Here is a 21,003-nt window from a genome sequence, read left to right as displayed (position 1 = left end):
TGTTCATGCCCAGGAACCGAACCTGGGCTACTGAAGCAGAGTGTGCTGAAGTTAACCACTAGGCCACGGGGCTGGCTCCCAATAACATGATTTTAAATTATTTAGTAGCCATATTTAAAAAAAGTAAGAAGAAACAGGTGAAATTAATTTAAAAATTATATTTAATTCAACCTAGTATATCAAAAATATCATTCCAACATATAGCGAACATGAATATCATTAATGAGATATTTTGCACTCCTTATTTTCATACGAAGTCTTTTAGATCTGGTGTGTATTGTATACTTTCAGCACGTATAGCTACGTGTGGCTACAGTACTGGACAGTGCAGGTCCAACAATAGCAAGTTGGCTATGGGAAAAAGCAAAAGCCTCCACAGACTGTCATTAAAACAGAAATTTACATTAGGGACCTCATGCCTATGATCCTCCTAAGGATAAGAACAGCTGGGGGCCCCTTTGTGAAATTTCTTTCTCTTAACATTCTTGTACACCTGAGGATTTCGCTTCTCCGTATCTGTACCAATAGGTCTGTTTTATTTTAAGCGCTGGCAGTGACGAGCCCCAAACCTCACGCAGAATGGAGCCGAACACGTTGGAACCCACTGCTCAGGACAACCTGCGTGTGTCCATCACCAGAAGAGACTGGCTTCTTCAAGAAAAGCAGCAGTTGCAGGTAAGCAGGTGAAGAATCTTCAAGAAATAGGACAGCATTTTTCTTACCCATTTTAGCCAAATGCAGCAAAGTGGGTCTTGGCTTTGCCTGAGTGTAGCAGTTAGAGCTTTGGCTGTCCAGCCATGCGGTACAAAGTGGAGACATGGGTGGAGATGACTAGAGGGCTTGTAGGAATCTCATGACAAACGAGGGCTGGAAATCTCAGCAGCATTTCCTCCTGCTTTCCATATCCCTCATTACCTTTGAATGTGCTTTCCTTGTCTGCCAGGCCAATTTGTCACCTCTTATCATTTTGACCTTTAGAAGGTTCTTTTGCAAGGCTGAAAGAAATCTGTGCCGTGAAAATTCTTTATGGAAATTCCTATCAAGTCAGACTGTGAGTAGCAGTTGTTGGGGGCAGAGCTGAAAATACAGACTGGGTGAGGCAGGCGCATCTGGGAGTGACCAGCAGGCATCGCATGGGAGCTCCAGACTGGCCCAGAGCAGTGGATGAAAATTGGCCAAAAATCGTCAAGGGGCTAGAAATCTAGGTGCAGCCCCGCGTTGAAGCCAGGAGGCAATTAGGATCTCCAGAAGTCAGCAGGACCCCTGAGGCAGGGAACCTTGAAGCAGCTCCACACCTGCTTGAGCCTGGAGGCCTGAGGTGGGAACAAGGAACAGTAAGGAAGCACTGACGGAGGCAACAGGACTTCTGGAAAGACCAAAGGTCTTTAACACCCAAGTCCAAACCCTGGCTTAGGCTCTAAATAGCTGAACGAATAGACAAGTCTACGGTGGCTTGGACAAGGTACTGGAACCACCCCCCATCCCCACCCCCTCATTCAAGTATTCTTGTTATCTGAGTGTGTTATCCATCCAAGTCCCTACAATAGCAAAGTGGCAAAGGGAAGCGAAAGTTATCACAATTTGAAAATATTCTCCAATAAGCTGAGCACTTATATATTCAATGAGGATCATTGTAAAGTTTGGATAGCTGACAATATGAAATCTGGTTTTTGGTTTTGGACGATATTCACCAATTAAAGATCTACACAATTCCTAGTGATGTCAGAGCGTAAAGAAAATAATTTTAGCCCAGGGTACTTACTGTTTGAAGGGCGCTCTGGGGGAACTCTGGGGGAAGGTGGATATTCGTTTGTTCAGCAGGGATTTATTGAGGGCCTACCATGTGCCAGATACTGTTTGAGTTGCTGAGGATTCCTGTGGAGTTTATGCTCTAGTGAGGGTGGGAGTGGGGAAGTAGACAAGATGTGACAAACGTAATAAATACCTAAATCATAGACCTGCTATGTTGTAGGGTGGTAAGAACTAGAAAGCATAGACTAAGGTTGTGGGGTAATGGGGTCAACTAATTGAGAAGCGAGGTTGAAGCAAACACTGAAGGAGGAGAGGGGGTAGGCCTCAAAGAAATCCCTGGTCAGAGCGTAGCCAGCAGAGGGAGCAGCCGTGTGAAGGCCTGCAGTGGGAGTGTGCCTCACGTGTTCACAGGGCAGCCAGGAGGCCAGGGTCAGGAGAATAGTAGAGGAGAAGGTCAGAGATAAACGGGGCCTTGTAAGGACATGGGCTTTTCTCTGATTGGAATGGGAAGCCATTGGAGGGTTTTAAGCAGTAAAGTGACATAATCTGGGCATATTTTAAAGAATCACTTTGACTTCTGTGTTAAGAATACAGTGTAGGGCCACTGTGGAAAACAGTACGGTGATTCTTCAAAAAATTAAAAATAGAGTTACCACATGATCCAGCAATTCCACTTCTGGGTGTATGCCCCAAAGAACTGAAAGCAGGGCCTCAAAGAGATGTGTTCATAGCAGCATTATTTGCAATAGCTAAAAGGTAGAAGCAAGCCAAGTGTCCATCAGCTGGCAAATGGATAAACAAAATGTGGTCTATCTATACAATGGAATGTCATTCAGCCTTAAAAAGGAAGGAAATTCTGACACATGCTACAACATGGGTGAAACTTGAAGACATTATGCTAAGTGAAATAAGCCAGTCATGAAAGGACAAATACTGTATGATTCCACTTATATGAGGTCCCTAGAGTAGTCAAATTCATAGAGACAGAAAGTAGAATGGTGGTTGCCAGGGGCTGGGGGAAGAGGGGTAATGGGGAGGTGGAGTTTAATGGGGACAGAGTTTTAGTTTTGCAAGATGAGTTTTGTGTATGGATAGTGGTGATGGTTGCACAACAATGTGAATGTACTTAAAGCCACTGAACTGTACACTCAAAAATGGTTAAGATGATAAATTTTATGTTATGTGTATTTTACTATGGTGAAAAATAACTGAAAAAAAAAAGAAAACAAAGGAACAAGGTGTGGGAAGTCAAAGGTGGAGGTAGGGAGGTTAGTTGGGAGACAATGTCAATAATACTGTAATCTTGGACCAATGGGAGACACATGCCATTTTCTTCTTACAGTGTCTTAGCAGTGGGTCTTCAGTACTTCCTCAGTCTCCTCCCTCCCCTGCTAAAAGTTGTAGGTGATGTGTACCTTGGGGTTGAGAGAACATGAGAGATGAGGAGACACCCAGGATTAGAGCTGTGCTCTTATCAGCCAGAAACCAATGCACGGAACATGGGGGTGTGTTAATTAAAAGAGTCTCATTTTAAATTCAGAATCCTATGGGCAGTGAGATGATTATCTGCTAAAACACTGTGCACACAATGGGTGTTCAATTACCTGCTGCTTGTTTTATTCATTGACCTCAATTTGATGATTCTCTATGGATTCTTTGGATTTTGGTTTGCTATGTTAGTGGAAATTAATTTATTTAATATTTTTATGAACTTTAGACTGCATAATACTATCTGCAACATCTCCTTGTTCTTTCAATCCTGTAGACTTAAGAGGTTATGATTTTTAATCTTTCTCTACACGCTAAATTTTCATGTTTGGGGACAGACCAACCAAGGATTGTTCGCTTTTCTTTTTTGGTCTGTGGCTAGTGTTACCTGCAGGCCTAATATCTCAAGGACATGATGTTTGCTGCCCTGTATTCTAGCTCTTCCACCTGAAATGATGTAAGTCATTTATATATTTGCTGGGTTCTTCCAAGTCAGATTCTTGGCTCGCCCCCCATAGTTATTCAATGCTTGGGAAGGAGTGTTTTTCCTTAAGCCAACTAATCAGAAATATAAAGCTGACATGATTTTTCCAGTTCAGCAAACCTCCCAAAATCTGCCTGCCTCAGAAGGGGAACTTCATGGCTCGCGGTACACATGGCCGACTCTCATTTAAAGGACTCAGTATCAGCAGAGCAGGGTTAATTTATAACATCTTGTCTCTCTGTTCTCTACAGAAAGAAGTTGAAGCCCTCCAAGCAAGGATGTCTGTGCTGGAAGCAAAAGATCACCAGCTCAGAAGGGAAATAGAAGCTCAAGAGCAACTCCTTCCATGGCAGGGCTGCGACCTGACTCCCCTGATGGGCAGGCTGTCCCTGGGTGAGCTGCAGGAGGTCAGCAAGGCTGTGCATGACACCCTGGTCTTAGCCAATCAGATTCCCCTCCGTGCAGAACCACCTGAAACCATAAGGAGGTACTGGTGATTTCCTAACTGATTTTGGATTGCTCACCTCTTTGACCTGTTTATGGGATTGATTTTGTCTGCTGTCCCTCATATATAAATATTTTCCAAGCAGTGCTGTATTTTTTCAATGGAAGTACTATCATTATTTTGAGTGAGAAGGTTCTTCATTATGTGGGGCACTCTTGAGCATTGCAAGATATTTTATGTCTTGGCCAACCAACCGACTAAAGACCAGTATTTCTCTCCATTCTAATAGGCACCCTGCCCATTTCCAAACACCCCTTTGAGATCCATTGGGGCTCAGTTGGTTAGAGATTCTGATGCCCACCTTTGCTGAGGATGGTCATCTGGAGAGAGGTGAACTATACCTCTTGCCAAGGAAGGGGAGAAACCATTAAGAGAGGGAGATTCAGTCGATGACAGGGTTTCTACCTGGAAGAAGGAATTCTTGTTAATGATAGCTAACATTTATTGAGTGCTTCCTATGTGCCAGCTCTACTATATGAGTTGCCTCTGTTATTATATCCATTTTACAGATGAGAAAAAGAAAGTTAAAAAGGTTAATAATTTGCTTAAAGTCACAATTAATAAGAGGCAAAACTGATCCTTAAACTCCTGCTCATTAATTCAAAGCATAGTTTCTTAGCCACTTATCATGGAGTGAGACTCTTCCCTGCTTTCTGTGTTGTGGAATATCCACAAAACACACTTCGGCCTCCTGCCCCTCGGGAGATCATAATCTTATTTTGGTGAAATAAAGAGCCCACACTTACACACGTTAGACAGAAAGTGAGTAGCACCCGAATGACTATGCGGATGGGGAGGAAGGATGCAAGTGCCGTGGGTGTAGAGCAGTGAGAGGGATTCGCGTTCGGCTCATGTATTATCCGGAGGAAAATACTTCATAAAACTCACCACCTGTGCTGGTTGAGACTGTGGATTCTGCCACCTGATTATCTAGGGTTGAATCCTCACTCAACCACTTGTTAGCTGGGAACCACTTATTATTTGGGAGAGGGATGATGATAATAATGCCTACCTTACAGGGCTGTTCTGCAGATGAACAGAGTTGATACACATAGAGCTCTCATAGCAGTGCCTGGACGGGAGCACACACTTGACTCTCCTTACTGCTTGTCATTTTTGTCATGGGGATTTCAGTCTCCTGAAGGCCTTCAAACTGCCCGTCCAAATGTGTCTTAGACTACTTAGTGAATAGCTGTCCCCTCTTACACATGTGTTACATCTATCCAGCCTATAAAACAAGGCACAGACGGTGTTCTAGGGAGTTGCTGAGGAGTTCCTCCCATTCCCCTCCCAGGCCTAATATTTCCCTGCAGAAATCTAATACCATGGCTCATGCCCATGGTGAAGGGGAAGAGATTTGGAGTGCTGCCAAATTTCAGCCAAAGGAAACTGATCATTGCATCTGCCTTGTGCTCTCCCCCCTGCCCCTTCATATGTGTCCTTATGCTACTGCCTCAGCCTCTGAGGATCTTTCGGGCTCCCGCTCCCTTCTTCTCCTGTGGAAGTCATTCTCTCTCTCTCTATGCATACATATTTATAAGTACATATAATATGTATATTACACATCATATATCATGTAATTATACATACATATAATATATGCATTATGTTATACATTATATGCATATATGTAATGTGTATAATATATAAGATGAAATATACATGTAAATTTATTTTTATAAATGCATATATTTACATATGAGGCTTAAAATGAGGCTTTTGTGGTCTCACCATCCAGATGTGTCCTACTTATTTCTCCTTTTGCTTTTAACAGCAGAGGATTGTTATACTCCCCTCATCTCTCCACAGGCTGATGGCTCTTTGAAGGAAAAACCTAGGGCATGCTTAACTGAGAATCGACTGCAGTATTTAACAAAGCCTCTATGTTTCGAGCTGGATTTGTGGGAAATGTCCCTGCAGGTGTGCCCTGTACCTGTACAGAGACGTGCAGGTTGCAGAGTGAGTGCTTTCTCACACGCTGAGTCATGGTGTTCGGAGCAGCCGGTGCGGGAGGCAGGCTCTTCTTGTTATCCTCATCTGAGAGATGAAGAAACAAGAACTCAGAGGTTTCCCTGGTGACGCTGCTAGTAAGAGAACTTCTTATGCACATCTGTAGCTGCCTTTGGGTCTGAACCAATAAAAGCTAGTTTCTGCCTGGAGATCCAAGGAAGTTATTTCTCTTAGTCTAAAACAAAGAACTCCATAGTGTGGTTGGCTGATAGAGCTGGGCCCTGAACTTGGGTCTTATTATTCTAGTCTATTATTCTGCCCGTGTGTTCCAACTTGCCTTTTCATCAGGATGAGATGCAGACAGGCAGTAAAAGTGTGACTTTTTCCCTGTAATCCAGTGCTCTAATCAATGGACTGAGCTTTTGAAAGACTTTTCAAAGTTTGTGGCCATCTGATTTTATGATGCTGTTGGGGAAATTGGACATGAAGATGGCTCTTGGGCACAGCACAGTGCTGTTTGGGGGCTCCTTGGGGGAGATCCATCATCCCCAAATCCAATTGCTCCCACTGAGGTTACAGAGTTCAGGTCAAGAGCAGGCTCTCATGTTTTGTGCTGAGATGACCTTGGGAAAACCTGGGTGTCTCAATGACTCAGAACTCCTGGGGCCCTGTGTGGGAGGAAATCTTAGGAATGTAAGGACTGAGAGTTGCATGGGGAGGGTGGAAGGAGGAAGGAAAATACAGGAGTGGTTCAACGATAAAAAGAAACACTGGCAATTGGATGGCTAGTTTATAGTGTGGCCTTGCCTTGTGGTGAGGTCATTGTGGGTGCAATCAGCGTGTGACGCTCTTTGTGAGCAGAGCTGGGAGGCTCTTGTGCTGCTGGAGAGCGACCACCTTGAGACATCCTCATGATCTGGGTGACCTTGCAAGCGGCAACCCTTGGCATCTTCTTTATTTACTTGCTGGTGCAGGGAGGCAGCTCCCTGCCTTGGGCAGTTTGGGGTGTGTAGGTGCAGGTTATGAGTGGTCAGCTTCCTTTCTTCTACCTGGGAGTTGAGGCATCGTGCATTCCCTGCCATAAATATAAATTGGAAAAACCATCCTTGTTATGTGGGCTTTCCATTTAAGAAGGAGGACACACCTTTTCCAAGCTGACAGACTGCAGCACAGACTCCCAGAAACAGAGCATTTGAAAGAAGCCGACGTGGAGTCTTAGGGCTCAACAGATCAGAGATTGCTTGGTCTGGTATTTTTAACTAATTGTACATGATCATGTTAACTTAGTTTTTGATATGAGGTATTGGTTGTCTTTTAGAAAATGCTGACTTGGGGTGTATATCCCATAAATGCCCCAGCCAGAAGAATGCATCTTATATACATCAATAACTGTCTTTGTTGTTAGGTCAGGTGGAGAGATCTAGACAAATTGTGAAACAGGAAAATCTTAAAGTCTTATGGACAGTGGTTGCAGAGACTAGTATTGTTACAAAAATCTGGAGAAACAGACTGCTCAACATCGTAACTATTATTATCATCATCTATAGAGATTTTTCATAGAGGCCAGTTATAAACTCAGGGTGCTGTCTGGGGAGAAGCTGCTTCTGATTTACTCAACTCAATAACGTGTAAGTTCAAAGGGAAGGCTATGCTTCTTTCCCAAGGCAAATCACACGTTGAGTTTGAAAAGGAACTTCCTAATAGGACTTGGCATTTCTGGGCAAATCACTGGTGCAGACTCTGTACTTGCCTGGGTGCCATCATTTCTGACCATAGCTTGTTGGGAATTCTCTGGCTGATATTAGACCGGGGCTGGAGGTAGAAGGGCCTGTGTGGGGACAAGAGACCCAGTGGCTCTTTACTTGGATATTATAAGAGAAATCAAAGCAGTGGTTTGAATTTTCAAATTTGGATCAAATATCTTAGCAGGGTGGAATGAAGAGGTGCCTTCTCAGAGACATCATAGCTGCCTTTTGATTAGAGCCAACAAGAATGGTTTTCTTCCACTGAACAAGAGGAGAATATTTTTAAGCACCTGGGGAATCAGGAACTCCACAGCGTGGAAGCTGACAGAGCAGGGATTTGCGATGGACAGGAGCCACTTGAAAGAGATGTTCATTTGAATTTCCCTTATCCCTAGGATTCCAATCCCTCGTCTTTAAAACAAACTCCTGGTTTTCTCCTGCAAGTCTTCCTTCGATGGAAGAGATCTAGAAGGATGGCTTTCATCCAGTGAGCTTGGTTCTCCCCCAACATTAACCGATCCTTCTCCTTCCATCCCACACGGACTCCACTCCCATTCTCAGTAATGGGATTGGAGTGTGGAGGTGAAGAGGGGAAGGATGGGGACACAGGGAGGAAAGAGGTGACAGTTTCTGGGGTTTTCTGTGGGCCATATCCCTGCATGTGGGGCATGAGATTTCATCTGTTAATTTGGTGTAAGACGAGGAGGGGAGTGATTTGTAGCTCATCTCTCTCCAGTGCCATTAGCTCATCTCCCCCAGCTGTGTACCTTGAACATCAGCAGAGGGCTGGGCTGTGACCGTGTCCAGCATGTGTGGCTAACTGTAAAGTGAAGTAGGAATAATCACAGTAATAACAACAGTGATGATGTGAGGGCTACGCACGATACTTTCCAACATTCTTTAGAACCACTTGACTGGTTTGTATTAGTCTGTGGTTGAGTTCTTCATTCCTCAGCTCCTGGAATTTTTCATGCTTTGTGTGAAATGTGTTCTGGCAGCTCATGGATGAATTGTCGCTTGTTGTGCATTTGGAAGAAACATGTCACATCTTTTTACAAACCACTGGCACAAACTGTGAAACAAACTCAACCGTTGCTTACAGTAAGGCTGGCTGGATCTTGGTTGGTGCATCTGGGACCTCGGTCAGCATGCCTGGGCTGCTGTGGGGGGCAGTGGGCGGCAAGCCAGGGCCGCTCCCCTCTCCCTGTTAGCTTAACTGCCCAGGGCTCCCCAGCAAGGGTGGCTGACTGTTCAGGGCACTCAGTCCACAATGAGCAGTCCAGGCTGATGTTAGGGCTCCTCTCAAGTGAGATTTGAAATAATAGAATTCAGCAGTTCACAATCGACTGGAAAAAAATCAATGGTCCCACTTTGCCCTCAGATACATGTCTTAGAGTAAGAAGAGACAGAGAAACAGCAAGGCCTGGTTGGCCAAACAGACTCCTGAGTCTGGGAGGAGCATGGCAGAATCTCGGGGAGTGTGTGCGGGAAGGAGGCTGTGTGCGTCCTGTTAACGCGCCTGGGGTGACTGAGCAACGTGGTGCCGCATTGGGACAATGCAGGGATTCAAGAGAAACGCCTCCTGACTCCAAGGCTTCTCCTCCATTTGTGGTGATTGTGCTCTTTAGTTTTCATGCTGGTCTTTGATTTTCTTCCTTCTCTGTCTTTGTCTTTCACTGGCTTGGTTTGTCAAAAACAATGGCTTTATGGGACTAAGGGCATTAGAAATCATCTGAAGGAGGAGTAGAGCCTTGTGCTGCTAAAACTGCTATTCAAGGAGATTTTGACTTTTCTTTCTTCCTTTATTTTAAAGGATTCACCTTGCTTTTCCTGGGAATTCACGAGGCAGACAGATATTTGCCCCGAACGTCAGTGCAGTGAGGCAGTAGCTATGAGCATTGCGAGAGTGATGCATCCTGGCAGGCAGGCTCCGTCGTGTAGACGGTCTCCTCGGTGTTGGGGACCCTCTGCAGATCTGCCCTCTCAATTCTCACGTTCATCATGTCTGTTTTTCTCATTTAGATTTGTAATAATAATAATACATTAATTTTAATCACTATTGTTTACAAAATGCTTATTTTTGCTTACAATGACCCTATAAGGTATATTGGACAATATATTGGTTTTATGCCCATTTTGCAGATGAGGCTGCTGAAGGTCCAAATTCATGCAGCAGTAAGTGTCCTGACATCTTTGGCCAATTTTTGATATGTAGGGAGAGATGGTTAACAGTGACAGCCTGGGAGAGACCAGGACTTGGAACCAAGTGCTCAGGCAAGCAATGGAAGGCAGTCCAGCAAGGCAGAGTGTGGATCCCTGTGTCCAAGCAAAAGAGAACAGATGTCACTCCAGGCCAGTGATGGGTGTCTCTGTGCCCCACATATCGCCTGGTGTCGCCTGAGAGGGGTTAGAGCAAATGGGTCTCTAAACACAGGCAGCCGGGGGAGACCAGGCAGGCAACTGGTTCAGGTCAGAGAGGTCTGCTAGCAGTTCCAAAGAAAGGAATGCAGGAGGAAGAGAAACTGAACGAGCAAGGCCTGGTGCTAGAGAAAGTTCATAAAATCAAGGTTTGAACTAGATGATGTTGTAGGTCGCTTCTGGATCTAGAATACTTTGTATTTTCAGATTTTGAGAAATAAGTTGAAATAAACTGCCCCAGTAATTCTGTTCCTAATAGCCCCCAAATAAGTTCCCCTGCAAAGTTACCTGGGGAGACTATGACCAACCATGGGCCACAGGGCTCGAGTTCTTTCTTTTCTAAATTCATTGCTGTGACTAGCATGTCACTACACGGATCAGAACGGAAACTTGCACTGCGAGACTGTTCAGAGTTTGGAACTCGCCTCACCATTATATCCTCCCATTTCCTTTGGAAGGTCATCATTACAGGCAACAAGAAAAGTTTACCAAACCACAGCTTGGAAAAAAAGGAAAAGGGTTGGAAAAGAGGGAAGGGATTTGAAACTACTGCCTACCTGGGTGGGTACAGATGCCACTTGCCCCAAGAAAACAGGACGCTGACTTTTGTTTTTTGTTGAATGTGTTTGAGAAATTCGAGGGAGAAATCTCATCTTACTTACAGGTTAAAAAAACCAGACTTTATTTTGTGCTAGAGTAAGTTTACTTTGATTTAAAAAAAAAAAAAAAGTAGTACAAAGGAGGAAGAAAAAGTGGCTATATATTTTAAAATATTGCATTTTAATATTTTTACAAATTCTCTGTGCTTTGTTTTCTTCAAGGAGTTTACAACATGGGTCTATTCTTCTTCTTATTATTATTTAGGTAGTTCGTCTTGGGAGACTTGCAATTTGCAGATTTTTCCATTCCTCTTTTATAACTTAGGTATCAGGTTAATTATTTTCAGCTAGAGCCCCATGGATCATCAAAGATGGGAGATAATCATCTTAAAATGATTGTAGCTAGTTTCCCTAATATTGCGACTGCAAGTCAACTCTCGGCATACGTGAATGCATGTGGCCTATTTTTAAAAGTTTTTCTTCTAGTCAATTTCAATTTTTGTTTTCCATTGTTTTTCACCTTGAGAACTGTTCTGTACTTAATTTCTTTGTAATTTGGGTGTCTTCTACAGTCCTCTATTTCCTTTCATCATATTTTCTTCTTGACATATCCCAAGAATGTTTTCCTGTCTATTACGTTGTATGTTCCTATTCCCTGTTTTAACTCTGGATGTTAATTTAATACATCAGACTAAACTGTTCTTCAGACCTTGAGCTGAAAGTTGAAAGCTCTTCCAGCAGAAGGTAATTCAGCTCTGCTCAGACAGAGCCTTTTCAAGTGACTGCAGGGAATGCCAGCTCATTGCTTGCTGGGAATGTAGTCATTGAAGACCCACTTCTTTTCCGAGCTGCTGAAGGGGTGATTCATCTCTCCTGTGCTGGTTCCTAGGCTGCTGGGAGGACGTGAGCCAGAACCTCAAGGTTTCCTTTAGATGCTGGCAGGGGCCCTGTGCCTTCTACTTGGGGTCGTTTTTGTTAAGGTGTTCATCTTGGCGGCCACTATCATTACTACTTTGTACTTCTTTTTTGGCAAATGTCCTCAGCCTCCTCTTTGAGTCGTGCTGCTATTGGTGTTTGATTTCTTATTCAATTACTTGTTGAGTCAACTGGATTTTTTCCTGCTGTTCATTCATTTTGTTCATCCACGGTCTATTTTTGCAATCTTTATCCAATAAAATGTGTAAATCTTAAGTTTACCCACTAAAACATTTTAGGAAATGAAATTGGTAATATTCCCCACTTTCAGGAATCTGACTGATCTGTTGCTTTGTCAACAGATTTTGAAAGAGCCTGAGAGAAATGTAAGGTTTAAACTGTTTCTGCAGGCCTTAGCTGTGCACGTGCTTGTTTTTAACCAGACGGCAGGTAATTAAAGATGATTCAGAAAAGCATGATAAACCCCAAACAGAAAGTAAAACCTTTCGGGCAAGCTTCATAGTTATGGAAAGTATACACGTTTAGAAATTTAGGAGAAACAGCATACATTTAAAAAAATTAGTATTGGGCCAGCCCCAGTGGGCTAGTGGTTAAGTTCAGCATGCTCTGCTTTGGGGGCCTGGGGTTTGGTTCCCAGGTGCAGACCTACACCTCTCGTCTGTCAGTGGCCATGCTGTGGTGCTGGCTCACGTGCAAAAAGAGGAGGATGGGCAGCAGATGTTAGTTCAGTGTGAATCTTCCTCAGAAAAAAAAATTAGTATTAAATGGAAATGCAAGCAGTTCAGGGTAGTTAGTTTTAATTAAAGTATTAGTGTTAAAGAAGTTTAAAAAACTCTGGGAACAATGGGACATTACTTATTAAATAGTCAAGAATAGAGGAAGAGTGATTGAAATGGAAATCTGAAGTTGCCTTTGGATCACTTCCTAGAATAAACACAGAGGCAGGATCATATCCTCCTTGGATCAAACTGTAGTATTTTAAGAATTGAACTCATAGGATTTTTGTGGAGAAAAACTCTAGAGCCCAAGAATTGAAATTTTGTTTGAATGTTTAAATACATTTGGGTTGTGACAATAGTTGAAAATGTGGATCCAGCTTGGTTACCAGTCTTCCAAAAATAAGAGGCCAGCAATTTTCCTTATTGTGTGTTAAAAGGTATCATTAAACACCTCGGGAGAAAGGGGTGGAAGGGAGAACAGTTATGATCCGAACATGAGGCTGTTCATATTTTTGACTCCTGCTCTCATTTCTTCTTTATTAAACAACTAAAATCTCTTACAGACAAATGTCTGTAAGTCAAAATGTTTTTGGCACATGAATTTTCATTTCAGTTCGGAATAAGGTTGTTTGAGAGGCAGTGAGAAAGATCTGGTTGAATTAACACTTGGAGTATTTGGGCAAGCCAAACACCAAGTTAATCAGTTGAAAACAAAGCTGTGATTTTTGATGGAACTGGACTGAGATGCAAGCCGTGACTCTAATGTCAGGCAGAGTTTCCCCGCGGGGATGGAAACTGGCAAGAGATGGCATGAGGCAAGGATGTGTGTGTGTGCTCACGCACACCAGCAAATTCATACCAGCAAATCTGGAAAATTCTGCAAATCCAGTAAATTCAGTTTTAGAGTTATTTTCCTCTGCTCAGTATCTTCCTATTAGCACCTCGACCCCAGGAAGTCTTTTCTAAGAAATTGGAAATCCTTGTGTCCCCCCCCCCCCACCACTGCTATTCCTTTTAGGAGTACTTATGTAAGTTACATAGATGGATTTTATTACACAGAGTTTATAGTCTTATGAAATATGACATCTCAATCTCAGTTGGCTGAGGTAGGTGGAGAGGTGGACTTTACCACAAAGACTCAAGAGTGACAGAGTATAGTATCCTAGTTAAAGTTTGGCCACAGGATCCCTGAAATTCAGAGAAAGGTTCAGTAAGGATATGAGTCACTAACGTGATCCATATCCAGAGAAAGAATCAAAGGGCTATAAGTCGGAATATTTCGCTGCCCTATTTTTTTTTTTTTTTTTTGTGAGGAGGACCAGCCCTGAGCTAACACCCAATGCCAATCCTCCTCTTTTTTGCTGAGGAAGACTGGCCCTGGGCTAACATCCGTGCCCATCTTCCTCTACTTTATATGGGACGCCGCCACAGCATGGCTTGACAAGTGGTGCGTTGGTGCGCGCCCAGGATCCGAACCGGCGAACCCCGGGCCGCCGCAGCGGAACGCGTGCACTTAACCGCTTGCGCCACCGGGCTGGCCCCTCGCTGCCCTATTTTGCTTTGGTTCTTTCATTTAATCTCCTTTGATTGAGCTAGAGAAGAAAATGTCAAATATATTTACTTCACCCTAGTTGAAAATTCATGTGCTCAATTTCTGTCAGATTTCTCTAAAATATTTTCTTATTCTAATAAAGATATGGTTATTTGTATGAATGATTTATTAAAAAATTTTTCTATACTTCATTTTGCCCAAGATCTTCCACAGATGAGCTAGCTGTTTGACCAGCACAAACGTAAGTGTCTGTCATGTGTGCAGCTCTACTGTCATGCTCCCAGCCCGCCACTGGACAGGAAAGAGATTGCGTGCTGTGCCGAAGGTGGCGAGGGTGGCCAGCAGAGGTGCGGGAGCTCCCGCCTCTTGGTACAAGTCTCTCTCCATTGCACCATGCAGCCTTTCCCAGGAGTGACTGTCTCAGATAACCAGCTCGATAGCTTTTATAGCCATGTGGAATGGCTTGCTCCTGATGAATATATGTGCCCCCTATGAGATCATCTGAAGAGGAGGAATTCTTGGCATTTTTGTGTTCTGTGCCTCATGTATGTCCCACCAGTGACATGTGACATTATCAACTGTGAGGAGAGAAGGGTCCAAGGAAGGAGAAAGGCCAAGTAGATAAAATCCTGCATTTCCTAAAGTTGTTTTTTTTTTTTTTTTTTTCGTGAGGGAGATCAGCCCTGAGCTAACATCCGTGCTAATCCTCCTCTTTTTGCTGAGGAAGACCAGCTCTGAGCTAACATCTATTGCCAATCCTCCTCCTTTTTGTCCCCCCAAAGCCCCAGTAGATAGTTGTATGTCACAGTTGCACATCCTCCTAGTTGATGTATGTGGGACGTGGCCTCAGCACGGCCGGAGAAGCGGTGCGTCGGTGCGTGCCCGGGATCTGGACCCGGGCCGCCAGTAGCGGAGTGTGCACACTTAACCGCTAAGCCACCGGGCCGGCCCCTAAAGCTGTTTTTGCTGTCATTTTCTTAACCACTTGCCCCCGACAGAAGGTTAGAGCACTGAGCAGTAATTGGCAAGGTTGTTAATGTCAACGGATTCCTGTATTTTTTAAATTTTTTATTTCAAGACCTAAGTAGCGCCTATGCTAGGGTAGCTGTCATTTTGCCCTTTATATTATTTCTGGTTTGCTTTAGTAATAGTCTCTCATTCTTAAACTTATTTTTACTAAACAAGACACAGGGGAGGGAATTGAGAATGGGGAGAGAGAAGGGGCAGGGAGAAGGCTGTTTGGAGACGAAATTGATATTCCTCTGCTCCCATAGCTTTTTGCTAACATGGGACTTCAGCGTAAGGCTACGTATATGCAGGCAGGGAGATGGATGCGCAACTGCCAGCAGATAGCAGACTTTCTGCACCACTCGTTCTGAGGGCTGAAAAACTCGTTCCTTCCTTGCTTAGTGAAAATGAGAGATCTGGCCTATATGTCAGCCTTGGTCACTAATGTTATCTAGCACTTTATATAACCTATGTGTTTTTTAGATTCTCTAAATCTCTACAAATAAAATGATATTAGCAAAAGAATCTTGACTGGTAGAACAGTAAAAGAATCTTGGATGGTAGGACTGGAATGTTCTTAGAAATAATGTGGTCCAACTTCCTCACTTTGCAGGTAAGGAAATAGAGCCCTGGAAGAAAGGGACTTGTTTAAAGTCTTGCAGAAAGTTCATGGGATGGTGGTGGAATTCTCTGAGTGTCATTAATATTCTTGTGCAGCAAAGGTCCACATAAGAGTAGGGACAGAGTTTTTTCTTCAAAGGCTCGTCTTTGGGACGGGTGCATGGTTGGCACCCTGGGTGTGAGTCTACTGCCAAGGGCCAAGGCTAGTGCTAAGGGCGGTTGTGGCTGGGTTAGTGGTGGCAGGAGGAAGCATAATAAACACATAGGGTAAGACGTAGTTTCTCTAGGTCATGACCACAAAAGGGTCCTTCCAGGCCTGCCTGACATCTGACCTTGTCTTCCCACCTGGGATCTGTCCTGCACCGTGATGGGTTTTTACATGTGGACACCTCTCCTGCATGTCCAAGAAATATCCACACCTTCAAAGTAGCCACTGCTTGACCACTGCTCACTGGAAGTATGCTCACTGCAGCGTGGTCCACCCTTGGGCAGAATGTCCTGAGAAGAGACCCTGGCAGGAAGCAGGCTCTCGGCTCTTTGGGAAGGCACTTCTGGTGTGGGCTGTTGGGACCAGCTCTGGGTGGGCATGGACCTTTGGCCCTGTAGATGCTTCATCCAAGAGTAAGGAAGATCTAATCCCTGGATCTATGGGAAGATTGAAAGTATTACTAAGAGAGGGTGCAGATTCAAGTTTGTCATAAGGCTCTTGAGTTATGTCTCCCTAAGTGACAGCATGTGGAGAAACAGGGAGTAAAGAGTTGTTAGTTGCTATTTGACTGGTGTGTGGGATTCTTTAACTAAATAGATGCCTAATCTAGCTATAGGTTTTTGAGGAGGGTTAGCAAGATGCTCTAAGCACAATCACTCTGAGTTTTATAGAGTGACCCTCGGGCCTTGGCACCTTGTTGGCAGTGAGGACTCATTTGGCACTGGCTGGAGGCAGGCTCCAGGCTGAGACTTCCGGGTGCCCTTCGTGCAGTCCTGGACCTCACTGCCAACCTTCTAGCTCTCCACATGCCTCCCTTCCCCTGCCAGTCTGTATTGGTTTTTTAGGGCTGCATTACAAAGAACCACAGGTGGGTGGCTTCAGCACAGAAATTTGTGGTGGTTAGATATCCAAGATCAAGGTGTTGGCAGGGTTGGTTCCTTCTGAGGGCTTTGAGGGAAGGATCTGTTCCAAGTCTGTCTCCTTGGCTTGTAAACAACCATCTTCTCCCTATGTCTCTTCACACTGTCTTACCTCTATGTGTGTTTCTGAGTCCAAATTTCTCCTTTTTATAAGGACATCAGTTATATTGGAGTAGGGCCTACCCTAACATCCTCAACTTATCTAATTACATTTGCAATGACCCTATTTCCAAATAAGGTCACTTTCTGAGATATGGGCGGTTAGGGCTTCAACATATGAATTTTAGGGGGATACAATTCAACCCATACACCGTCTGTGAAAAGAAACCATCCAAAAGAGATACATCAAAGAGAGCAAGACTTCTAAGAGATGGAATTTAGAAAAAGGAGAGGAGATTTTACTGAGGAGACTGTAAGTTTTTCACCTCTTCTTTCCCGCATGAAGCTCCACCTATAGCAGACGGTAAAGAGCAGTCCTGGCCTTTCGTCCCCATTCATGCTGGGGCGGTGGAGGAAGGGGACAAGGATGGAGCCTCTCATCATCCTGTGGTTTGAGCGTGCCTCTAAGAGAGGTGAGGATGTTGCCACCCTGCCCCACCTGTTCCTTAGACAGAAGACAAGAAGGTGAGCATCCTCATTAAGGAAGTGTTAACTAAGTACTGACTATGTGCCAGGTACTTCTCCATGAATGATCCTTGCTCTTGTGGAGCTTTCTTCCTAGTGGGAAAAGGCAGAAATAAACAATAAACAACAAATAAGTAAATATATGGTAGGTTAGTAGGTAGTGAATGCAATGGGGGGAAAATGTAGAAGAGGATGTGAAATTTGCAGTTTTAAATAGAGCAGTCAGGCTGGGCTCCCTGAGAGGGTCAAGTCAGAGTCAGGGCTGGAAGGTAGGAGGGAGTTGGCCCAGTGTGTGTCTTGGGGAGAGAGCATCAAGGCCGAAGGGCCTGCACCAACCCAGGAAGATTTGGGGAGCTGTCAGGAGGCCCATGTGGCAGGGCAGAGCGAGAGAAGGAGGGCATTGTAGGAGAGGAGGTCAGAGATGTGATGGGAGACCGGCCGTGTTGATCTCTGTGGAGGCTTCACCTGGGTGTATTAGAGCAGGGATTTGAGCTGAGCAGTGACATTTTATCTGATGTGCTTGAGAAGGCTCACTCTGGTTACAGTCTTGAGAATAGACTGGAGAGGGGTGAGGCCAAAAGTAGGGGACCAGTTCAGAGGCCACTCAGCATTTGAGAGGACGGTGCCATGGCTTGGAACAGAGTGGTGGCAGCAGAGGTGGTTCTTCCTTAGAACTGTTTCTCACCCCAAGTCATTGAACCCAAATTGCCTGGCTGATATTCTCTTGGATAAATGTCTCATTCTGGCCCTTGACCAAGTCTTGGCTTGTACTATTTAGATTAGTTACTGGGATTGACTTCAGCTCCATTTTCCCTTCTAATTATTGCTGAAAAGCAATCTGTCCCTCCCCAAATGGAATTTTGTATTACTGATATTTTTGACATCAGTGGGAGCATTCTTCTTGATGTTTCAGGGGTATTTAACGGAGCCGCTTTTCATTCCTGACATGAAGCTAAGGTGTTTGTGAGCTCCTATACTAACCCAAGGGTCCCATAATCTTTTTTTTAAAGATCAAAGACATTTTCACGTAAACTTTTCTTATAGCCACCCCTCAGAATCCTTAGCTCCTACACTACAGACAAGAATGTTTACATTCTGCACGGATCTATTGTCATGGCTGCTCTCAGTCTCCCATTTGGGGGGGTTGAAAATGAAACCGTCTGTTAGTCTGAAGCAAATACAAGAGCTGTCGTGTCTCCCCTTGTCTGGCTGCTGCCACATAGAGTAGTGACTTTTTTTTTCTTGGACCCTGGAGCACCAGTACATATGATTAATCATACTATTAAAAATTGAAAATCCCGCATGTATTAGTTTGCTAAGGCTGCCATTACAAAGTACCACAGACTGGGTGGCTTGAACAACAGAAATCTATTGTCTCACAGTTCTGGAGGCTCGAAGTCCAAGATCAAGGTGTCAGCAGGGTTGGTTGCTTCTGAGGGCTTGAGGGAAGCATCTGTTCCAGGCCTCTCTCTTTGGCTTGTAGATAGTGGTCTTCTCCTTGTGTCTCTTCACATTGTTTTCCTTCTGTGTGCCTGTCTTTGTCTCCAAATTTCCTTTTTTCATAAGGACACAGGTCATATTGGATTAGGGCCCACCCTAATGACCTCACGTTAACTTGATTGCCTCTGTAAAGACACTATCTCCAAATAAGGTCCCATTCTGAGGACACCAGCATAATGCATTGGGGTGGGGGGACATGGTCAATCCGTAATGACCCCTTTGTACTTGACTTCCTTTCACGACTGCCAGCCCCAGTCCCATCTGCCACTGATGGGCTTTCTCTGCAGCACTTTCTTGTCCGTAGTCTCCACTTTTCTAAGGCTTCATTTGTCAAGGATGAATTTTGGTCATATAATTTAAACACCAGTTTGTGAGTAAAGAATAATATGCATTTACAAATAATGACATTGATTGTATTGTAAATTTAACATAATTCTAAAAATAAGTCTGGTCAATGACAGCATATTTGGAATAAGTACATAGCTTCTAGGAGAGGTAGTATAGTTCAGTAGTTAGGAGAACAGACAGCTAGACTGCCTGGATTATCATTAACCATTTACCAGCCGATTAATCCCAGGAAAGTTACTTAAATCTCTCTTTGACTGAGTTTTCTTGCCTGCAAATGTAGATATTATAGTACCTACTTCATAGAGTTATGAGAATTTCAAAGGCTAATCTATGTAAGGAATATAGAAGAGTGCCTAGTACACAGTAAGTACTCAATAAATGTTTGACACTACTTTTCCTGGGATAACTGCTTTGAATGAAGATACTTGAGTAAATTAGGTCTGGTGTGTTTGTTAAAACATTATCTGGTAATTGCGGAGACAACTTATGTGTTTCCAGGGTATAGTATAATTTGATCTGAGAGGACAGTTCTTCTTTGTCATTAACATTATGCAAGCTTCAAAGAAACATGAGGGTTAGTTTTATCTATTGGAGTACACGTAACTCCTGTTTATAAACATTTAACTCATCTAATTTGGTGGTTTTCAATGTATATTCCTGCTCCTGGAGTCATCGTTCAGGGACCACAGTGTGATGGTGGTGGCATTAAGTGTGTGGGGTCAACGTAACATCAATTGTACCCCAGGCCAGATGCCCCACCTCAATCAGAACAAATCCCCTATTATCTATTTTATAGATTATAGTTCTGTATAAAATTTTCTTTGAGAGTTCTACTACTAAAAATAGCTTGAAAACCACTAGCATGGTATATAGATTATTCATATTCTTTTGCCCCCTGTTGCTTTCATTCTGTGTATACCCTAGGGATGCAACTAATGTTAATATTAGCCTGAGCAAAACATAATTAGGAAGATAAATCTACTGCAAAAAGTAATATAGCATAAATTAAATAAATTAAATATAAATCAAATCAAATATAAAGCAATGCATTCAATTATCTGCATCACTGCCTCCCTGCTCTAACATGGATGTTGGAGAGGAGACTAATTTTTTTTCTGGGATAGGGCCAGAGCTGAGCCAAGACCAGTGAATTGTGTCAACCCTTGGGAGGATGGCGCTTGACCTATTGGGCGTTAGCTAAAGGTAGTGCCGTTTTTGTCAGCTAATTTTCAGTGTCAGTAAGTGGACCCACTACCTATCTATCTTAATTGTTAATGCATGAACTAGTCTTTGTGTGTGGCTTGGAACACCTCTTTATAAGATACTATTAAATGGTCATAGGATCAATTTTGTGGTGAACCATTTATTGAAAAGTTATTGGTTGAATGGACTCCCATGAGCCTAGAAAGAGAAAGTGCATTTCTGCTCAAGGAAGGTTTTAAGTTTGGAGAGCAGACATTAGCAGCACAAACTGGTGCTGCTGCTAGAATCAGAGGCAAAACCAACAAACCCGTCTTTGACACCCTCTGCCCTTCTCTCCCCAACATCTCAAGTCTGCTCCCCACTCTTCAAAAGATCCGGTCTCCATCCAGCCAGTGTCTAGAATTCTCTAGGCAGGATTCCGTG

General features: G+C 43.7%; 1 protein-coding gene across 1 annotated transcript in view; it reads left to right on the top strand.

Moving 5' to 3' along the window:
* Positions 1 to 21,003, top strand: part of DISC1 (DISC1 scaffold protein) — a 345,468-nt gene that overhangs the window by 99,283 nt on the left and 225,182 nt on the right. The window contains exons 5-6 of the mRNA XM_014788932.2: positions 546 to 675; positions 3,976 to 4,211. Coding sequence (XP_014644418.2) covers positions 546 to 675; positions 3,976 to 4,211 — 366 coding nt within the window. The remainder of the gene's footprint in view (positions 1 to 545; positions 676 to 3,975; positions 4,212 to 21,003) is intronic.

This window comes from Ceratotherium simum, chromosome 6 (genome assembly GCF_057802395.1).
Source record: "Ceratotherium simum simum isolate JZ-2026a chromosome 6, ASM5780239v1, whole genome shotgun sequence".
Classification (NCBI taxonomy): Eukaryota; Metazoa; Chordata; class Mammalia; order Perissodactyla; family Rhinocerotidae; genus Ceratotherium; species Ceratotherium simum.
The sequence above is the reverse complement of the archived record's forward strand: the minus strand, read 5'-3'. Positions and strand labels throughout refer to the sequence as shown.